Here is an 18,359-nt window from a genome sequence, read left to right on the forward strand (position 1 = left end):
ATTGATCACACAGTGCATGCTGAAGCTTGTCTTTTCACTCCATGTGGTGGTGTCCTCAGCAGCCAAGTTCTGAATTATTTGACTGTTCTGTTAACAATAGTGGAAATCGACAATACAATCTGCCCCTGGTGCATTTTTTGGGTCTTTCACTCATCTAAAAATCGCCTAAAACTGCATTTTAAGCCTATCATTTCCCTTCTCCCCCCCTTTTTTTCCTCTGGTAGAGGGGGTACAGTTCTATTACACTCATCTGTTTCTTTCAGTCTTTTAAGATTCTGACTCTTCAAATATTTATCATGTTTTGTTTGTCAGTGAGATAAAGCTAAGCTCTACCGGCGTCAGAGAACTGCTTCACACGAAGGGGATCCTGGAAGTCGTTGGCCGAGAACTCCCAAGAGTTTGGGGTTGTTTTGTTTTGTTTTAAAGCTCCAACGGGGAGGACACGGCCCTTCCTCCTCTTTGGGCTCTGGGAAGTGTATTCCCCTGGACTCTATCCGGAAACGAGGGGCTGTGGCGTGTCTCCGGGGCTTCTGGGAAGTGTAGTTCCGAGCGCTGTGTAGTCAGAGGCACTTCCGCTCCGGGAAAGCGAGGCAGCCACCATTTTTTCGATCCGGGAGGTGAGTCGGCCCTGCACCCCCAAGACCCCTGCGAGCCTTTTCGGCCTGAGCGTGGGACTAGTCGCTACCTAGCCGGCTGTCTTAGGATGGAGAAGTCGCGCCCGCCGGCGGAGGCTGAGAGGTGGAGGGCGCAAGTGCGGCATCCTTCTGTTCTCCTCCCCCGCTTACCAAGCAGAGCTGCTACTTCTATCGGTACAATATATGGCGAGTTGTTGATTATTCGTGCGTCCTACTTTCCTCCTCTGGAAGACAGCGGGAGAGACGGTCACTACTGGGTAGGGTTGTGATTAGAATCGAGTGAGACCATACGTGTCAACAGCTTCGAACGCTGGTGTCACATAACGGGTTGGCTCTTGCTGTTGACGCAGTTCATTTTCTCACGAGCGCCCTTTTGACTGGACGCCCGAGTGAAGGGAGAGAGCGAGGAGCGATGGCACGGTCCTTCTGTCAGACATCGGGAGACAGCCCTTCCCGAGCTTTTCCCGAGCTTTTACTGATCTCGTTTTTTAGGAAGCACCGAGTCACCCCGCGCTAGTGCCTGGGGACGTCCCGCGGCAGTGCATCCGGGAGACGGATACAGTCGTGCTCTTCCACCACATCCTTTTCTTCGCCAGTCCTGAATTCGGAAACGGGAGGAAGGACGCACCTCTTGGCCCCTCACAGCATAGCCCCAGGTACACACTACTGAAAGGTCTTTGTTGGTCCGTCATCTGTTTTCAGTTAATCAGGTTTCCTTCACTTAGTAAATTACCGCTAGGAAAAAGATCAGTTGTCTGTTGACTACATCTGAGAATGTTTAATTGCTTGTTAATATGTACATGTGTTTTTCTACCACACGTACATGTGTTTTTAAAATATTCTTTAAAATATAAAATGTTTTATTTACTTTAAAATATGTTTTAAAATATTTAAAAAAATTTTATTGAAGTATAGTTGATGTACAATGTTGTGTTAATTTCTGCTGTATAGCAGAGTGACTCAGTTATATTCTTTTTCATATTCGTTTCCATTATGTGTATCACAGGATATTGAATATAGTTTCCTGTGCTATACAGGAGGACCTTGTTGTTTATCCATCCTATATATAATAGTTTGCCTCTGTTAATCCCAAACTCCCAATACTTCCCTCCCTCAGCCCCCTTCCCCTTGGCAACCACAAGTTGTTCTCTATGTCTGTGAGTCTGTTTCTGTTTCGTAGATAAGTTCATGTGTGTCGTGTTTTAGATTTCACATATAAGTGATATCGTATGGTATTTGTCTTTCTGACTTCGCTTAGTATGATAATCTCTAGGTCCATCCATGTTGCTGCAAATGGCATTATTTCATTCTTTTTAATGGCTGAGTAATATTCCATTGTATATATATATACTACATCTTCTTTATCCATTCATTTGTTAGTGGACATTTAGGTTGTTTCCATAAGCTTGGCTATTGTAAATAGTGCTGTTACTAACACTGGGGTGCATGTATCTATTCGAATTATAGTTTTGTCTGGGTATATGCCCAGAAGTGGAATTGCTGGATCATATGGCAACTCTACTTCTAGTTTTTTGAGGAACCTCCATACTGTTTTCCATAGTGGCTGCACTAAATTACATTCCCCCCAACAATGTAAGAGGGTTCCCTCTTCTCCACACCCTCTCCAGCATTTATTATTTGTAGACTTTTTAATGATGGCCATTCTGACCAATGTGAGGTGGTACCTCATTGTAGTTTTGATTTGCATTTCTCTAATTAGCAATGATGAGCATCTTTTCACATGCCTATTGGCCATCTGTATGTCTCCTTTGAAGAAATGTCTATTTGGGTCTTCCACCTCTTTTTCGATTGGGTTGTTTGAGTTGTACGAGCTGTTTGTATATTTTGGAAATTAAGCCCTTATCAAGTCCTATCATTTGCAAATATTTTCTCCCATTCCATAGGTTCTTTTCATTTTGTTTATGGTTTCCCTTGCTATGCAAAAGCTTATAAACTTGATTAGGCCCCATTTGTTTATTTTTTTCTTTTATTTCTATTGCCTTGGGAAAGTGACCTAGGAAAACATTGATATGATTTATGTCAGGGAATGTTTTGCCTATGTTCTCTTTTAAAAGAGTTTTATGGTGTCTTGTCTTATATTTAAGTTTTTAATCCATTTTGAGTTTATTTTTGTGTGTTCTAACTTCATTGATTTATGTAAAATATTTTTAAAATATTTATTTTTAAATCACTATGCTCTATATTTTTTCCTTTTATTCTCTTTTATTATCTTCAGTTTATTCCTTTTATTTACCCTCAACTCATTTGAAAATTGTGTGGTCTTATATTTTAACTTTTAAAAATGATATCTGTCTAAACAATCACTAGATTTAATCAGCATGTATTCTTATTCTGAAAAATATAGAGACTAAATAACCACCTTTTTTTTTTTTTTTTTCACTGCAGGCTAGGTTATAGGTTTACTTTTTATTAAAACCACCCTCAAAATTTGTCATATCGTTCTAGGTTATTTTTTCTTTTAACAAAGATATTACCAACATATTTACATGTTTCCTTACCATCAGTTCTTTTAGGATTCATTTCATTATAAATTTTCTTCTTTTTTTAAGCAGCTAAAATGTCTTTCTTCCTCTCTCCTATAAATAACCATTTAGTTGAGCATAGAAATCAAGATTCACGTTTTTTTCCTTCATTTTGGAAATATTCATATATTTTAGATCTCCATTCTGCTTCCCTGTTTCTGTCAACCTAATTGTCATTTTTATTAGGTAAATTATATTTTCTTTCTGGGAGCTTTAAGGATTTTTGTTGTTGTTTTTAGTTATTTATCCTTTGCCTTCCTGAGTTTCACTGTCATTTGTTTAGGAGTATATGTATTTTTATTTATACTGTTCAGAATTTCTGTATGTGAACTCAGCAGTTATCTCTTGAAATAAAACCTCTCTGTAGTTGCTTCCATTCCCTTCTTACACTCCTATTAGACAAATGTTGGAGCCTCTCAAGCTATCTTCCATGTTTCTTGATTTTTATTTTGTCTCTTTTTCTTTTCTATGTGTTTTTCTTCATCTCTATGCACATAGGATGAAAGGCTTTTACCAATAAGCCTTTTCTGGCCTCAGTGAAATAAATTGACCGGAAATGATACTTTTTTAGAAAACTAATACAAATGTGAGTAAAATATTATTAACTGGGCAACAAATTATTAAGTAAGGAGAAATTTTATGTCAGAATCAGGGCTTTCAGAAAATACAGGTGACTTTCATAGGAGAGCAGCCATATACAAAATCTAGATGCCTTTCAGGTCTCTTTTGTTGTTATTGTTAGAAAAGACATTGGCAGATACAGTTCCTGATGCAAAGGATCATCTGCTTTTTTGCAGCTGCAAGAAAAAGGGACTCCTATATTTTTAGAACTTTCCATCTACTCCTTGAATCCTTGGAACAACTCTATGTGGTGGGTATGGTTTACGAGGAGTGGCCAGGTGCATATCCTATCCTCATTGTGTAGATGACTGAAGAGAGGCACAGAGAGGTTTTTTGTAATACCCCTACATTACATGGATGCGTAGTATCTTTTCCAGGATTTAAACCTAGGACTTTGACTCCAGAACTCTTTGTTTTATTCTTTTCTTTTTTTTTTTTCCGGTGCGTGGGCCTCTCACTGTTGTGGCCTCTCCCATTGTGGAGCACAGGCTCTGGACGCTCAGGCTCAGTGGCCGTGGCTCACGGGCCCAGCCGCTCCGCGGCATGTGGGATCTTCCCGGACCAGGGCACGAACCCGTGTCCCCTGCATCGGCAGGCGGACTCCCAACCACTGCGCCACCAGGGAAGCCCTTTTCTTTTTTTTTTAAACCCACATTGTTGTTACGTTGCGTTTCATTTCCTGCCACCCCCAGGATCAGAGATCTTTTTTTTCTTTAGGTTTTATTTTCATTATTATTCTTTTTTTTATTGAAGTATAGGTAATTTACAATGTTGTGTTAGTTTTAAGTGTACAGTAAAGTGATTCAGTTTTTTATATATATTCTTTTTCAGATCCTTTTCCATCATAGGTTATTATAAAGTACTGGATATAGTTCCCTGTGCTATACAGTAGATTCTTGTTGTTTATCTGTTTTATATATAGTAGTGTCTATATGTTAATCCCAAACTCCAAATTTATTCCCCCTTCCTCCTCCCTCCCTTTTCCCCACCCACTATCCCCTTTGATAACCATGTTTGTTTTCTGTGTCTGTGAGTCTATTTCTGTTTTGTAAATAAGTTCATTTGTATCATTGTTTTAGATTCCACATATAAGTGATATTATATGATATTTGTCTTTGTCTGGCTTACTTCGCTTAGTATGATAATCTCTAAGTCCATCCATGTTGCTGAAAATGGCATTATTTCATTCTTTTTAATAGCTGAGTAATATTCCATTCCATACCACAACTTCTTTATTCATTCATCTGTCGATGGACATTTAGGTTGCTTCCATGTCTTAGCTGTTGTAAATAGTTCTATGAACATTGGGGTGCATGTATCATTTTTTAAAAAATTTTTATTGGAGTATAGTTGCTTTACAGTGTTGTTAGTTTCTGCTGTATAGCAAAGTGAATCAGCCATACGTATACATATGTCCCCTCTTTTTTAGATTTCCTTCCCATTTAGGTCACCACAGGTCACTGAGTAGAGTTTCCTGTACTGTACAGTAGGTTCTCATTAGTTATCTCTTTTATACATAATAGTGTATATGTGTCAATCTGAATCTCCCAATTCATCCCACCCCCCTCTTCCCCCCTTGGTATCCATAAGTTTGTTCTCAACGTGTGTCTCTATTTCTGATTTGCAAATAAGTTCATCTGTACCGTTTTTCTAGATTCCACATAGAAGTGATACTATACGATATCTGTTTTTCTCTTTCTGACTTACTTCACTCTGTATGACAGTCTGTAGATTTATCCACATCTCTGCCAATGGCACTATTTCATTCCTTTTTATGGTAGAGTAATATTCCATTGTATACATGTACCACATCTTGTTTATCCATTCCTATGTTGATGGACATTTTTTTTTAATATTTATTTATTTATTTGCTTGCATGGGGTCTTAGTTGCAGCAGGCGGGCTCCTTAGTTGCGGCTCTAGGGCTTCTTAGTTGTGGCTTGCCGGCTCCTTAGTTGCAGCACACAGGCTCCTTAGTTGTGGCATGCGAACTCTTAGTTGCGGCATGCATGTGGGATCTAGTTCCCTGACCAGGGATCGAACCTGGGCCCCCTGCATTGGGAGCAGTCTTATCCACTGTGCCACCAGTGAAGTCCCATGTTTTATGTAATTTTTATTGGGCCGTTATTTCTTACTACAAAAATAACTTATGAGCATTGTGCATGTGTCTTTTTGAATTAGAGTTTTCTCTGGATATATGCCCAGAAGGGAGATTGCTGGATCCTATGGTAGCTCTGTTTGTAGTTTTTTAAGGAACTTCCATACTGTTGTCCATAGTGGCTGTACCAATTTATATTGGCACCAACAGTGTAGGAGGGTTCCCTTTTCTCCACATTCTCTCCAGCATGTATTATTTGTAGACTTTAATGATGACCATTCTGACTGATGTGAGGTGATACCTCATTGTAGTTTTGATTTGCATTTCTCTAATAATTAGCAGTGTTGAGCATCTCGTCATGTGCCTTTTGGCCATTTTGTATGTCTTCTTTGGAGATGCCTATTTAGGTCTTCTGCCCATTTTTTGATTGGGTTGTTTGCTTTTTTGATATTAAGCTGTATGAGCTGTTTGTATATTTTGGAAATCAGTCCCTTCAGTAGCATAATTTGCAAATATTTTCTCCCAGTCCATAGATCGTCTTTTCATTTTTTTTTTTTATGGTAGGATCAGAAGTCTTTATGGTAGGGATATTGTGTTTGGTTGTGCTGGTTGTTCACTGTCCAGTGGCTGCTGGCTGACAGTCCTGCTAGTAGCTGCAGTCTACTCCAAGCTCTGCTTACCAAGCTGTATGTGAGCACCTCTGCCTGGGAGTACGCGTGCTCATGTGTAATTTCTGCAGAGATCCACATGGGCTCCTGACAGCCCTGGCCTGCATCTCATGGCTTCTTTGTCCTTCCCCAGTTATGCCTTCTCAGGAATCTGACCTTCCCCGGAAGGAGTGGGAGAAAATGACTGAGTTTCAGGTAAGTAAGGCATTGCTTTCTGACTCCTAAGGGATTTTATTTCTCAAAGATTGGACACACCTTTTTTCTCTTCCTTGGAAAGGTTAATGAACACGACACACCTTGCGTGCATGTTGTGTGCCAGACTGTGCGTTTTGTTTGGTTTATTTTATCATCTTTATTTCACAAAGCAATCTTTGAAAAATTGTGGAAACTTGGAATAGAGAAAGATAATTTACCCTACTACTCTGTTTACAAACTACCTCTTTTTGCTTTCTCATATTCCTTTTCCCTCAGGCATTCACAGCTATATATTTGTAATATTTGAATTGATGGGACATACTTATAAACATTAGGTAAAGGTTTAATATCTCTAATTCTCATCAAAATTAGTAAAATAAAGTAAGACCCAACTGGAATATGAGTAAAAGAAGGAAAAGGAGCGTCACAATAATGGAAAGTAAATTTATGAAGAAAATAATTTAATAACTAAATGTGTACAAACGTTAATGAAAGCTTTCTATTTATTTATTTCACTTAGATTGTTGAAGATTTTCTTCTTTTAAAAAAACGGAATTATGTCTTATTTGGCCAGTGTAGAGATTCAGGAACATTTGTACTCCCTCATATGAAAGGTGAATTGGGAAAACCTTTTGAGACAGAAATCTGCCATTATGCTTTCAAAAATTTTAAAGTGCAGTTGCTACTTCTTGGTTGAGATCTCTGTGAAAGGATCTTTACAGCAGATGATGATAAGTAAAAATCTGTAACTAATTGTGCTTTATTTGGATTGATTAAAGCTACATCATCAGTTCTAAGGAATACTATACTATGCAGTCACAAAATGGAATGAAAGAGATTTTAATGATACTGCTTGCTTAAATTTATTGAGCACTTCTTATGTGCCAGGCGCCATTGTAAGTGCTTTACACATGTTCATTCGTCTAATCCTTTCAAACACCTTGTGATTGAGACACCATTATAGAGAAGAGGAAATTAAGATAGTGAGAGGTAAAGGAATTTGCCCAGGGTCCTGTCATTAAAACCTTGAAATTTGAACTCACCCTGTGCCTTCACCAGCTGTGCGTGTGGCAGCAGGTGGTTATGGCTTTTGCCTTGAAAGCATAGGTGAGGAGCTGTGTACCTGTCCTGGAGGGTTGCAGAAAGCCTGTGAACTTTGCGAATATTAAAAGCAGAGATAGAGTGGGACAGCGGGGAGGTGACATCACTGTCACTGAGAGGGGCAAGTGTTGGGACTGAAAACTGCCTGGAGTCCCTCCAAATCGGTAACCATTTTTTGGGTTAATCTTCTTTATCCTTCTCGATGCTGCCCTTCTTCCAATGGAGGTTGTGAGATTGAGGTGACATGTGTTTGATGTCGTAGGAGGCGGTGACCTTCAAGGACGTGGCCGTGACCTTCACCGAGGAGGAGCTGGGGCTGCTGGACTCTGCCCAGAGGAAATTGTACCAGGATGTGATGGTGGAGAACTTCCGGAACCTGGTCTCAGTGGGTGAGGACGGGCACTCTCTGACCCTGAACTTCAAGTCTCTTGAGAGTGTCTGGTCCTCAGCTGTTCAAAGCTTTGGACCTTGTGAAGTGGTTCCTTGACCTTGAAGACACAAGTTTTTCCAATCCATAGGTTTTTCTGGTCCCTCTCTGCTCAGGCAAAATTCCATCCGGGGTGATTTTGCCTCCTTGGGGACATCTGGCAATGTCTGGAGACAGTTTTGATTGTCACAGCTGAGGGAGGGGTGCTGCTGGCATCTAGTGGCTAGTGGTGCTGTTAAACGTCCTACGATGCACAGGACCACCTCCCCCCACCACACAGAATTAGCCAGTGCAGAATATCGGTAGTGCCTCAGCTGAGAAACCCTGTTTTAGATGATCTATAAACGGGCAGCTTAGCTTCTATACTTTGTCTTTCAGATACTTTGGTGGATCTTGGAGTCAACTTAGTTCATTGTACTGGCATTAGTTTTTTTTTTTCAGTGAAATAGAATAAAATGGAATACGAATAGAAACTGTCAGAGTTCCTTATCAAGATCCCCTCACATTGTAGCAAAAACTGTGACCGTTTGCAGTAAGTGGTATGAGAGTGTGGGAAATATGATAAAAACAGACATTGGTTAAATCTAATTTTATTTATATGTAGACATGAACTAGGTTGTGACCTCAATTTGTTTTTCTTTTTTTGATTGAAGTATAGTTGATTTACAATGTTGTGTTAGTTTCAGGTGTACAGGAAAATGATTCAATTATATATATATTCTTTTTCAGATTCTTTTCTCTTATAGGTTGTTACAGAATATTGAGTATAGTTCCCTGAATTCATTTCTTATTACAATTTGTGATCACTTGAGGGTTATAGAACTTGGACAAAGATCTATTTAAGCTGTGTGTTCATCTTAAATATATATATCTGCCTTTTCCTAGGACATCTTCCCTTCAAGCCAGATATGGTGTCCCAGTTGGAGACAGAAGAAAAGATTTGGATGATGGAGAGAGAAACCCAAAGAAACGGGCATTCCAGTGAGAACCGCAAAGCTATTATTTCAGGTACCAGCTAATCTTCTCTCCACGTCCGTGATGACCGCTCTTGTCCACGTGCTGTCATCTCTTGCCTGGACTGTGACAGCTTCCTCCAAACTGGTCTCCATGCTTCTGCTCTTGCACTCCTGTAACCTCTTCTCCATATGGTAGCCAGACTGGTTCTTTAGAAAGCAAGTAAGATCATACCATTCCTCTGTCCAAAACCCTCCCAAGGCCTCCCCTTTCACTCTGAGTCCTTCCAGTGGATTGCAGGGCCCTACCTGATCTGGCCTCCTCACTGAGTTCCTCTTTGATCACCCATCCTTTTACCCTTTCTTAGATCATTCATATCATCCTGGCCCCTTTGGAGTGTTTTCTTGTTTCCCAACCTTCGACTAGCTCTCTGCCTCAGTGTAGAGGCCCGCAGCCACTCCCTTACTCACTCAGGTCTTTGCTCAAATTTCATCTCATCAGACAGACCTTGTGTGTCTGCCCCATTTACAGTGCCATTCTCTCTCCATTCTCCGTGCCCTCACCCTGCCTTATTTTGTATCGAAGCACTGATAACCTCCTGACCTCGTAACTTGTCTTTATTTACTTGTTCCTCATCTGTCTCCCCTTGAAAGTAGGAATTTGGGCAATTGTATTTACTGTCTCTACCCAAAGCCTCCGATGAGCCTTCTGCATAGTAGATGCTCAGTACGTAATTGTTGAATGAAGATATTACTTTAAAAATTACTATTTTGGGGCTTCCCTCATGGCGCAGTGGTTGAGATTCCGCCTGCCGATGCAGGGGATGCGGGTTCATGCTCCGGTCCGGGAAGATCCCACATGCCGCAGAGCGGCTGGGCCCGTGAGCCATGGCCGCCGAGCCTGCGCGTCCGGAGCCTGTGCTCCGCAACGGGAGAGGCCACAACAGTGAGAGACCCACGTACCGAAAAAAAAAAAAAATCCTATTCTTTTGAGTAAAAGTGAGGAAGCTCTCCTCACAGCTCTTCCTGACCTATGACCCCAGCCTTCTTCATCTGTGAAGACCACCTCATCCTCTGGATCCCCAGCCATTGTTTCACTTTTCTCCCCAGCCTTTCAAGGCCCTCTGTTCTCCTGCCTTTGCTCAGATCCTCAGTTTACTTCACTGTTTGACCTCCTCTTCCTTTCTCTCCCCTTCCTTCCCTTCTCTTTAATTTGCATATTCCTCAGTTCTACCCATTTAAAAACATCAGATATTCCTAGGGAATGTAAATGTATATACTCTCCCTCTGCCTGAAAAACGAAGGAGAGAAGCTTATCTGCAAACATGATAGATTAGGCCCTGAATTCTGAGAGTGGTTAATGGATATAACCATCTGCATTTGTCCATCTCCCTCCTCATGTCTACATGTTGCTTCACGTTTGATGCATTCAGGAATATTACTGGAAAGGGTGTCATTCTCTTTTTCTTTTTTTTAATTGAAGTGTAGATGATTTACAGTGATGTGTTAGTTTCACTGGGGTTCATTTCAGGAATCATGATCCTACGTATTGTTACACTTCAGTTTTGTGTCATAGACCAAGTCTTTTTTTAACAAATCTGGTAGCATTTTCTGCCACCCTTTCTCAAAGGTTTTTTTGACCTCTTCAGCATCTGCATGTTTCAGGATTTTGCATCCATGCTTCAAGTACAAATACTACCTAAAATGTTCTTTATAGGTCACTGGCGTGCAAAATAAAGAGCTTGTTTTTGTAGGGATTCTTTTTTTTTTTAATGTATTTATTTATTTTTGGCCGCATTGGGTCTTCGTTGCTGCGCATGGGCTTTCTCTAGTTGCGGCGAGTGGGGGCTACTCTTTTTTGCGGTGCACAGGCTTCTCATCGCCGTAGCTTCTCCTGTTGCGGAGCACAGGCTTTAGAGGCATGGGCTTCAGCAGTTGTGGCACGTGGGCTCAGTAGTTGTGGCTCACAGGCTCTAGAGCGCAGGCTCAGTAGTTGTGGCACACAGGCTTAGTTGCTCCGAGGCATGTGGGATCTTCCCGGACCACGGCTCGAATCCATGTCCCCTGCATTGGCAGGTGGATTCTTAACCACTGCGCCACCAGGGAAGTCCCGCGTTCCCTTTTTTTACGGACCCTTGTGACTTCTTTGGGCTCATCTCAAGATCCTTAATTTAATCAGATCTGAAGTCCCTTTTGCTGTGTACATTAACATGTTCGCAGGTTCCAGGGATTAGGGCATGGACATCTTTAGGATGTTCAGTTAGCCTACCATACCCTGAAATGTGCACATACCTGTTGGGACTTGTTCAGTTTATATTATTTGAATGTAACTTTCTATTTAAGCAAATTAATCATTCAGGACTTGGCACCACTTTAAACATTTTAAGCCAGTGGCTTCCATACGTTTTTAACTATGACTCTCAATAAGAAATATTTTACATCCCGACCAAGTATAGATGTAACATACGTGCATATTTATGTGTATGTCTGCAGCTGAAACAAGCATTTTATATAGTGTTATCCTTACTGCTTGTGATATGCTTTTCATATTTTTATTATTTATTTCCACATAATTTTATTGTTTTAAATTTAATTTTTATTTTATATTGGGTATAGTTGATTTACAATGTTGTGTTAGTTTCATGTGTACAACAAAGTGGTTCAGTTATACATACACACATATCTATTCTTTTTCAGATTCTTTTCCCATATAGGTTATTACAGAATATTGAGGGGTTTTTTTTCCCCTCCCTGGCCGCACCATGCAGCTTGTGGGATCTTAGTTCCCCAACTAGGGATCGAACCTGGCCCTGGCAGTGAAAGTGCTGAGTCCTAATCACTGGACCACCAGGGAATTCCCACTTCTTTTTCTTTGAAGTGTCACAATGTATGGAATGGATTTCACAGTTCACGGGTATATGCCAGCAATTTGAGAAATTCTGTTACAGTGGGGATGAAACAATGAAGAAATCAAAGTGCTTGTTTTCCTCATGATTGTTACATCCTAGTTCTTCTAAATGGGCAGGAAAAAATTAAGAAGTACATAGTAAATCAAATAATAAGTGCCATGGGGGAAAAGAAAGCAGAGTAAGGCAGATGGGAAGAGTGGAAGGTGTGTTGGGGTGGGAGGAATTATCTTATACTGGGTGATAGGAAGGCCTCACCCAGTTGAGTGACATTTGAGCAGAGAGACCCGAAGGGAATGAGAGAAAAAGCAAGGTTCGCAGCTTCCTGGGCAAAAGCTTTCCAAGCTGAACATAACTCTCCCTCTCCTCCATTCAGGGTTGCCTTTGAGAATCTGTTCTCTTTCTTCTCCTCCCAGGTTCTTTCTCAGCTGTCCAAGGTTAGTTTTCCCTTTCCCCCTTCTTTTTACAGAGACCAGAATCACTCCCAGGCTTAGAAAAATGAATGTTATTATCCCAACCACTTCCCAAATTTACTCTTAGAAGACCATATCTACCAGGACCTAAAGTACTATTTAATGTCTACAGTCTGTGCTTTCCTAACCTAATTCAGTAGAAGCCCACTTGTCATAAACCTGCTAAGGAACAAGTGATTAGGCTTTTAATTGACGTTGCTGTAGGTTGGAAGGTGGGTTGTCTTTGTTGCCCTGCAGCCATCCGATTTCAAACCTACAGCTCTTCTATTAAACCGTTAGACCTGTGGTTCTAAATAGGTCACATTTACAGAAAAGTCTCTTGACCCTGTTCTTCGCTTCCACTTACACGAAAAAGCATAACAAAAGGATAAGTGGTGTGGTACAGACATGACCCTTTCTCTGGTTTTTTTAAGGCCTTATCCCTGAGTGTGAAATCCCGATGTTTCTGAACAAAGCATTTACTTGTCCTCACCTCTGAATATCGCTTTTTCTTTTAGGCAGCAAGAATCCCGATGAGGTGGAGACTCTTGGAAAAGTCGCATTAAAATACCTTTCATGTGAAGAGCCGTCTTGCTGGCAAATCTGGAAACAGGTCGCAAGTGATTCAACGTGCTGTCTTCAGAGGAGGACTTCCCATTTCCTACAAGGTGATTCTCTTCAGGTTTCTGAAAATGAGAACCATGTGATGAACCACAAAGGCGATAGTTCCAGTTACCTTGAAAATCAAGAGTTTTTGATTTCGAGAACCCAGGATTCCTGTGGGAATATGTATGTGAGTGAGTCAGGGAATCAGAGTAGAGGTAAGCAAATGAACGGGAAAAACAACCCATGTATATGTGAAGCCTTCATGAAGAAATCACCCCTGAGTGATCCTGTTACAACTGACACAGAACAGAAACCCTGCAAAGGAGACACACTGTATCCCTGTAGAGAGTGTGGGAGAAGCTTCAGTGATAGCGAAGTGCTCCCAATTCATCCGAGGGTTCACCTGGGAGAGAAATGCTCCCATCTGCAAAGTCATCAAAGAATTCACCCGCGAGGAAAAGTCGATAAATGTGAATCCGGCGATGGTTTCAATAGGAACTCCTTTCATCCCCGTCAATCTAATCACACGGGAGAGAAGTCCTATAGGTGTGACAGTTGTGGCAAGGGATTCAGTAGCAGCACAGGCCTTATCATCCACTATAGGACACACACGGGGGAGAAGCCTTACAAATGCGAGGAGTGCGGTAAATGCTTTAGCCAAAGTTCAAATTTTCAGTGCCATCAGAGAGTCCACACCGAAGAGAAACCGTACAAGTGCGACGAGTGCGGGAAGGGCTTCGGCTGGAGCGTTAACCTTCGTGTTCACCAGAGGGTCCACAGGGGTGAGAAACCCTATAAGTGTGAGGAGTGTGGGAAGGGCTTCACACAGGCCGCACATTATCACATACATCAGAGGGTCCACACTGGGGAGAAACCCTACAAATGCGATGTCTGCGGCAAGGGGTTCAGTCACAATTCCCCTTTGATATGCCACCGGAGGGTCCACACTGGAGAGAAACCGTACAGATGTGAGGCGTGCGGGAAGGGCTTCACCCGTAACACAGATCTTCACATCCACTTCCGTGTCCACACGGGAGAGAAACCCTACAAATGCAAGGAGTGTGGGAAGGGCTTCAGTCAGGCTTCCAATCTTCAAGTCCACCAGAACGTCCACACCGGGGAGAAACGATTCAAATGCGAGACGTGTGGGAAGGGCTTCAGTCAGTCGTCAAAGCTGCAGACCCACCAGAGAGTCCACACAGGGGAAAAGCCCTACAGATGCGACATGTGCGGTAAGGACTTCAGTTACAGTTCAAATCTTAAACTGCACCAAGTCATTCACACTGGAGAAAAACCGTATAAATGTGAGGAGTGTGGGAAGGGCTTCAGTTGGAGATCAAACCTTCATGCTCATCAGAGAGTCCACTCAGGAGAGAAACCCTACAAATGTGAGGCGTGTGATAAGAGCTTCAGTCAGGCCATAGATTTCCGGGTCCATCAGAGAGTCCACACGGGCGAGAAACCCTACAAGTGTGGTGTCTGTGGGAAGGGCTTCAGCCAGTCCTCTGGTCTTCAGTCCCATCAGAGGGTCCACACTGGGGAGAAGCCCTACAGATGCAACATGTGTGGAAAGGGCTTTCGTTACAGTTCACAGTTTATATACCACCAGAGGGGCCACACTGGTGAAAAGCCTTACAAATGTGAGGAGTGTGGGAAGGCCTTCGGGCGGAGCCTGAATCTTCGCCATCACCAGAGGGTCCACACAGGAGAGAAACCCCACAAGTGTGAGGAGTGTGGGAAGGCCTTCAGTCTCCCCTCCAATCTTAGAGTCCATCTGAGTGTTCACGCTCGGGAGAAACTGTTTAAATGTGAGGAGTGTGGGAAGGGCTTCAGTCAGAGTTCTCGGCTTCACGCCCACCAGAGGGTCCACACAGGAGAAAAACCATACAAGTGTGACATATGTGGTAAGGACTTCAGTCACCGTTCACGGCTTACATACCATCAGAAAGTCCACACTGGCAAGAGTCTTTAAAAGTGAGAAGTCTGTTAGACATCAGTCAGTATGCACATCTTCAAGGTTTTGGAGAGTCCACGCTGCTGATAAACTCTATGAAGTATTGAGAGTGGAAAGGGATTCCTTCAGATGGAATCTTCCCAGCAAATCCATTAAAATGGTGACATAGAACCATACGTAGTAACGGGAGAAATAGGTTGTAACCCTCTTGGTAAGATCCACGTGATATAAATGATCTCTCAAAGTGAATATATGCCTAAAGACAGTGTGTGAAAAGGATATTTGCCATATACTAACTAGTTTTTTTTTTTTGAGGGGGGATGTCAAGGAGGCCTTTGGGGTTATTTTTCCATCAACTTCCATTTTATACTTGTTTACAGTGACCGTTATTTTTACTAAAGCTGTAAAACTATGAAAAATGAATAAAATTACTAAAAATTTCCTGTAGCCAAGAATTTGTAATATGATTGCTTTATTTCATCTGATACATTGGATTAAAATTAAGGAATAGATCCCCAGAGATGAACCTTTGATCTTCAGAAGTAAATACATATCTGCCACAGATGTATATAAAGGAATGTTCATTGCATTATTGTTTATAATAGCAAGCATAGAAATAATCAGTTGGGTTGCCAAAGTATTTTATGATTTACTTATCCAGTGCAAATTTTGCTATGGATGTTGGAAGATGTCCAGAATACATTAACCTGGAAAAACACAAAGCATGGAATTTTTGTGTGATCTCATTAAAAAAGAACAAAAAAGTATTTATTTTTACTTATCTCTAAATGATGGGATTTTGCTTGACATAAATTTTTACATTTCTTTAAACTTCGTTTTGAAATAATTTAAAACTTTCCAAATATTGTAAAAATTATATAAAATCTCTCATGTACCCTGTACTCAGATTCACCAGTTAACATGTTTGAGTCATTATTCTCTTAATGTATGTGAACATGTATATATGCACACACATATTGACATATGCTTTTTTTTAACCATGAGTATGTTCCAGACCTCTTAGCCTTTGCATCTGAATACTTAAGTAATACTGTAAGAACAAGGATATTCACTTACATATCTACAGCACAAGTATAGCATTCAGGAAAATTGAATATTGATGCATAACGTCTAACCTCCAGACCTTATTCAAATTTTAGCAGTTGTCTCTCTCTCTTTCTCTCCCTCTCCCCCTCCTCCTTCCCTCTCTCTTTCCTTTTTCTTTATTTTTTTGGTAGGTGACAGGATTAAAATCAATTTATTAACAAATCTTCAAAGAAAGGTCTATGTTTGCCTTTCACATAATTTGATTATTCACCATATGAATATCCAGTTGTTCCTATACCAATTACTGAACATTTCCCTTATTCCCCACTACTATGCAGTGCCACTTTTGAAGAAAATCAGTAATCTGTATATGATTAGATGGATGTCTTGACTCTCAATTCCCTTTGATTGGTCTACTTTTCAGTAATTTTACCAATACCACACTGCTTCAGTTACCATAGCTTTGCAACGAGTCTTGATATTTGGTAGAAAACATTTTCTCATCTTGATCTCTTTTTAGGTGTCTTGGCAGCTTCCAGTTAGGGTAATAGGAGATACAAACAGAACCACCCATGAAGTATGCTTTCCAAAACAAAATAAACCTGAATCAAATTGAACCTCTAATTCTAACCACTGGTACACAGGAAATACATATGGAGAAATATTTGTAACAACATGAATAAAACTGTAGGGCATATGCTAAATGAAATAAGAGAAAGAAAAATAATGCATGGTATTAGTTATATGTGGAATCTAAGGGGGAAAAAAGGTCAAACTTAGAAACGTAGTGTGGTGGTGGTTGTTGCCTGGGGAATGGGGGGAGGTTGGTTATGAAAAGGGTACAAACTTTCAGCTTTAAGATGAACAAGGTCTGAGGATCTAATCTATGGTGACTACAGTTGATGATGCAGTATTGTATAGTTTAAATTTGCTAAGAGAGTAGATATTAAAGGTTCTCACTCCTCTCCCTCCAAAAGAGTTAGCTATGTGAAGTGATGAATGTGTTAATTCACTTGTGGGAGTCCTTTCACAATGTGTATCAATTCATCACATATACTTTAAATATATTACAATTTTACTTGTCAATTATACCTCATAAGGCTGAAAAAAGTTGAATTTGTTACCGTTATCTGAGCAGGATACCCCACTTTACGCACCTACGTTTTGAATAATTGTGGCTCATTGATTTAGACCATCCTGAAGAAAAATAAAACATTCTATTGTATTTACTTATTTTCCTATTGTGTTTATGGCGATTTTATTTGTTATGGTAACTTTACAAATTGAAGGTTTGTGGCAAACCTGTGTCAAGCAAGTCTACTGGTGCCATTTTTCCAACAGCATTATTTTTATGTTAAGTTGTATACATTATTGTTTAACATAATGTAATTGCACACTTAGATTACATTATAGTGTAAACTTATATGCAGTGGGAAACTAAAAAATTCATACAACTCAAGTTTATTTCGATATTTGCTTTATTGCAATGGTCTGGAATCTAACACCAGATATCTCCGAGGTATGCCTGTATTCTAGACTTTTCTCTTTCAAAGTACAGTATTCCTTCACTTCTTGCTAATGCATCTTCTTTCGTTTGCTGGAAAACTCCAGATTTCAAAATGAGCAATTAAAACCAACAAAAGTGGGAAAGTCGTTATTTATATTGTGGCTTGATCAAAGGTTACTTTTCCTTCTCCTGAGTCTTTAGCATCTTGGAATGAATAGCTCATGCTAGGTAAACATTGTCAGGGGTTTACACAAGGAGAGTAAAGAAGGCAATAAACCGGGTTTGAGATCCTCTCTTCGCCTTTCTTTGCTATACAGCCACATTTACTTTTCAGTCGTACTTATTAGTAATGTAATTAAAACAACAACAACAAAAAAAAACCCTCCAGAAGAGAAGGAAGGAAGGAAAAGAAAAAGATCAAGCGCTAATAGCGTCTCCAAACTGACTGAACTGAACCGGCTTATATTTAAAAACAAAACAAAGCAAACAAAAAAAACGTGGCATTACTTTTTTTTTTTTTTTTTTGTCGGTATGTGGGCCTCTCACTGTTGTGGCCTCTCCCGTTGCGGAGCACAGGCTCCAGACGCGCAGGCTCAGCGGCCATGGCTCACGGGCCCAGCCGCTCCGCGGCACTTGGGATCTTCCCG

At 40.7% G+C, this 18,359-nt stretch overlaps 1 protein-coding gene across 4 annotated transcripts; it reads left to right on the top strand.

Annotated features, from left to right (window-relative positions):
* Positions 1–15,605, top strand: LOC109549598 (uncharacterized). 4 transcript variants are annotated; one of them, XM_073795937.1, is made up of 7 exons: positions 1–617; positions 1,128–1,291; positions 3,976–4,049; positions 6,698–6,759; positions 8,123–8,249; positions 9,173–9,295; positions 13,117–15,605. In XM_073795937.1, exons 4-7 carry the CDS (start codon positions 6,700–6,702, stop codon positions 15,174–15,176), a joined length of 2,370 nt encoding a protein of 789 aa, XP_073652038.1. In that variant the 5' UTR covers positions 1–617; positions 1,128–1,291; positions 3,976–4,049; positions 6,698–6,699; the 3' UTR covers positions 15,177–15,605. The 4 variants fall into 4 exon arrangements, with proteins under 4 accessions (XP_073652038.1, XP_073652037.1, XP_019788498.2 ...); XM_073795936.1 differs by lacking the exon at positions 1–617 and adding an exon at positions 624–809; XM_019932939.3 differs by lacking the exons at positions 1–617; positions 3,976–4,049 and adding an exon at positions 624–809.
* Positions 15,606–18,359: the final 2,754 nt, after the last annotated feature.

This window comes from Tursiops truncatus, chromosome 19 (assembly GCF_011762595.2).
Source record: "Tursiops truncatus isolate mTurTru1 chromosome 19, mTurTru1.mat.Y, whole genome shotgun sequence".
Classification (NCBI taxonomy): domain Eukaryota; kingdom Metazoa; phylum Chordata; class Mammalia; order Artiodactyla; family Delphinidae; genus Tursiops; species Tursiops truncatus.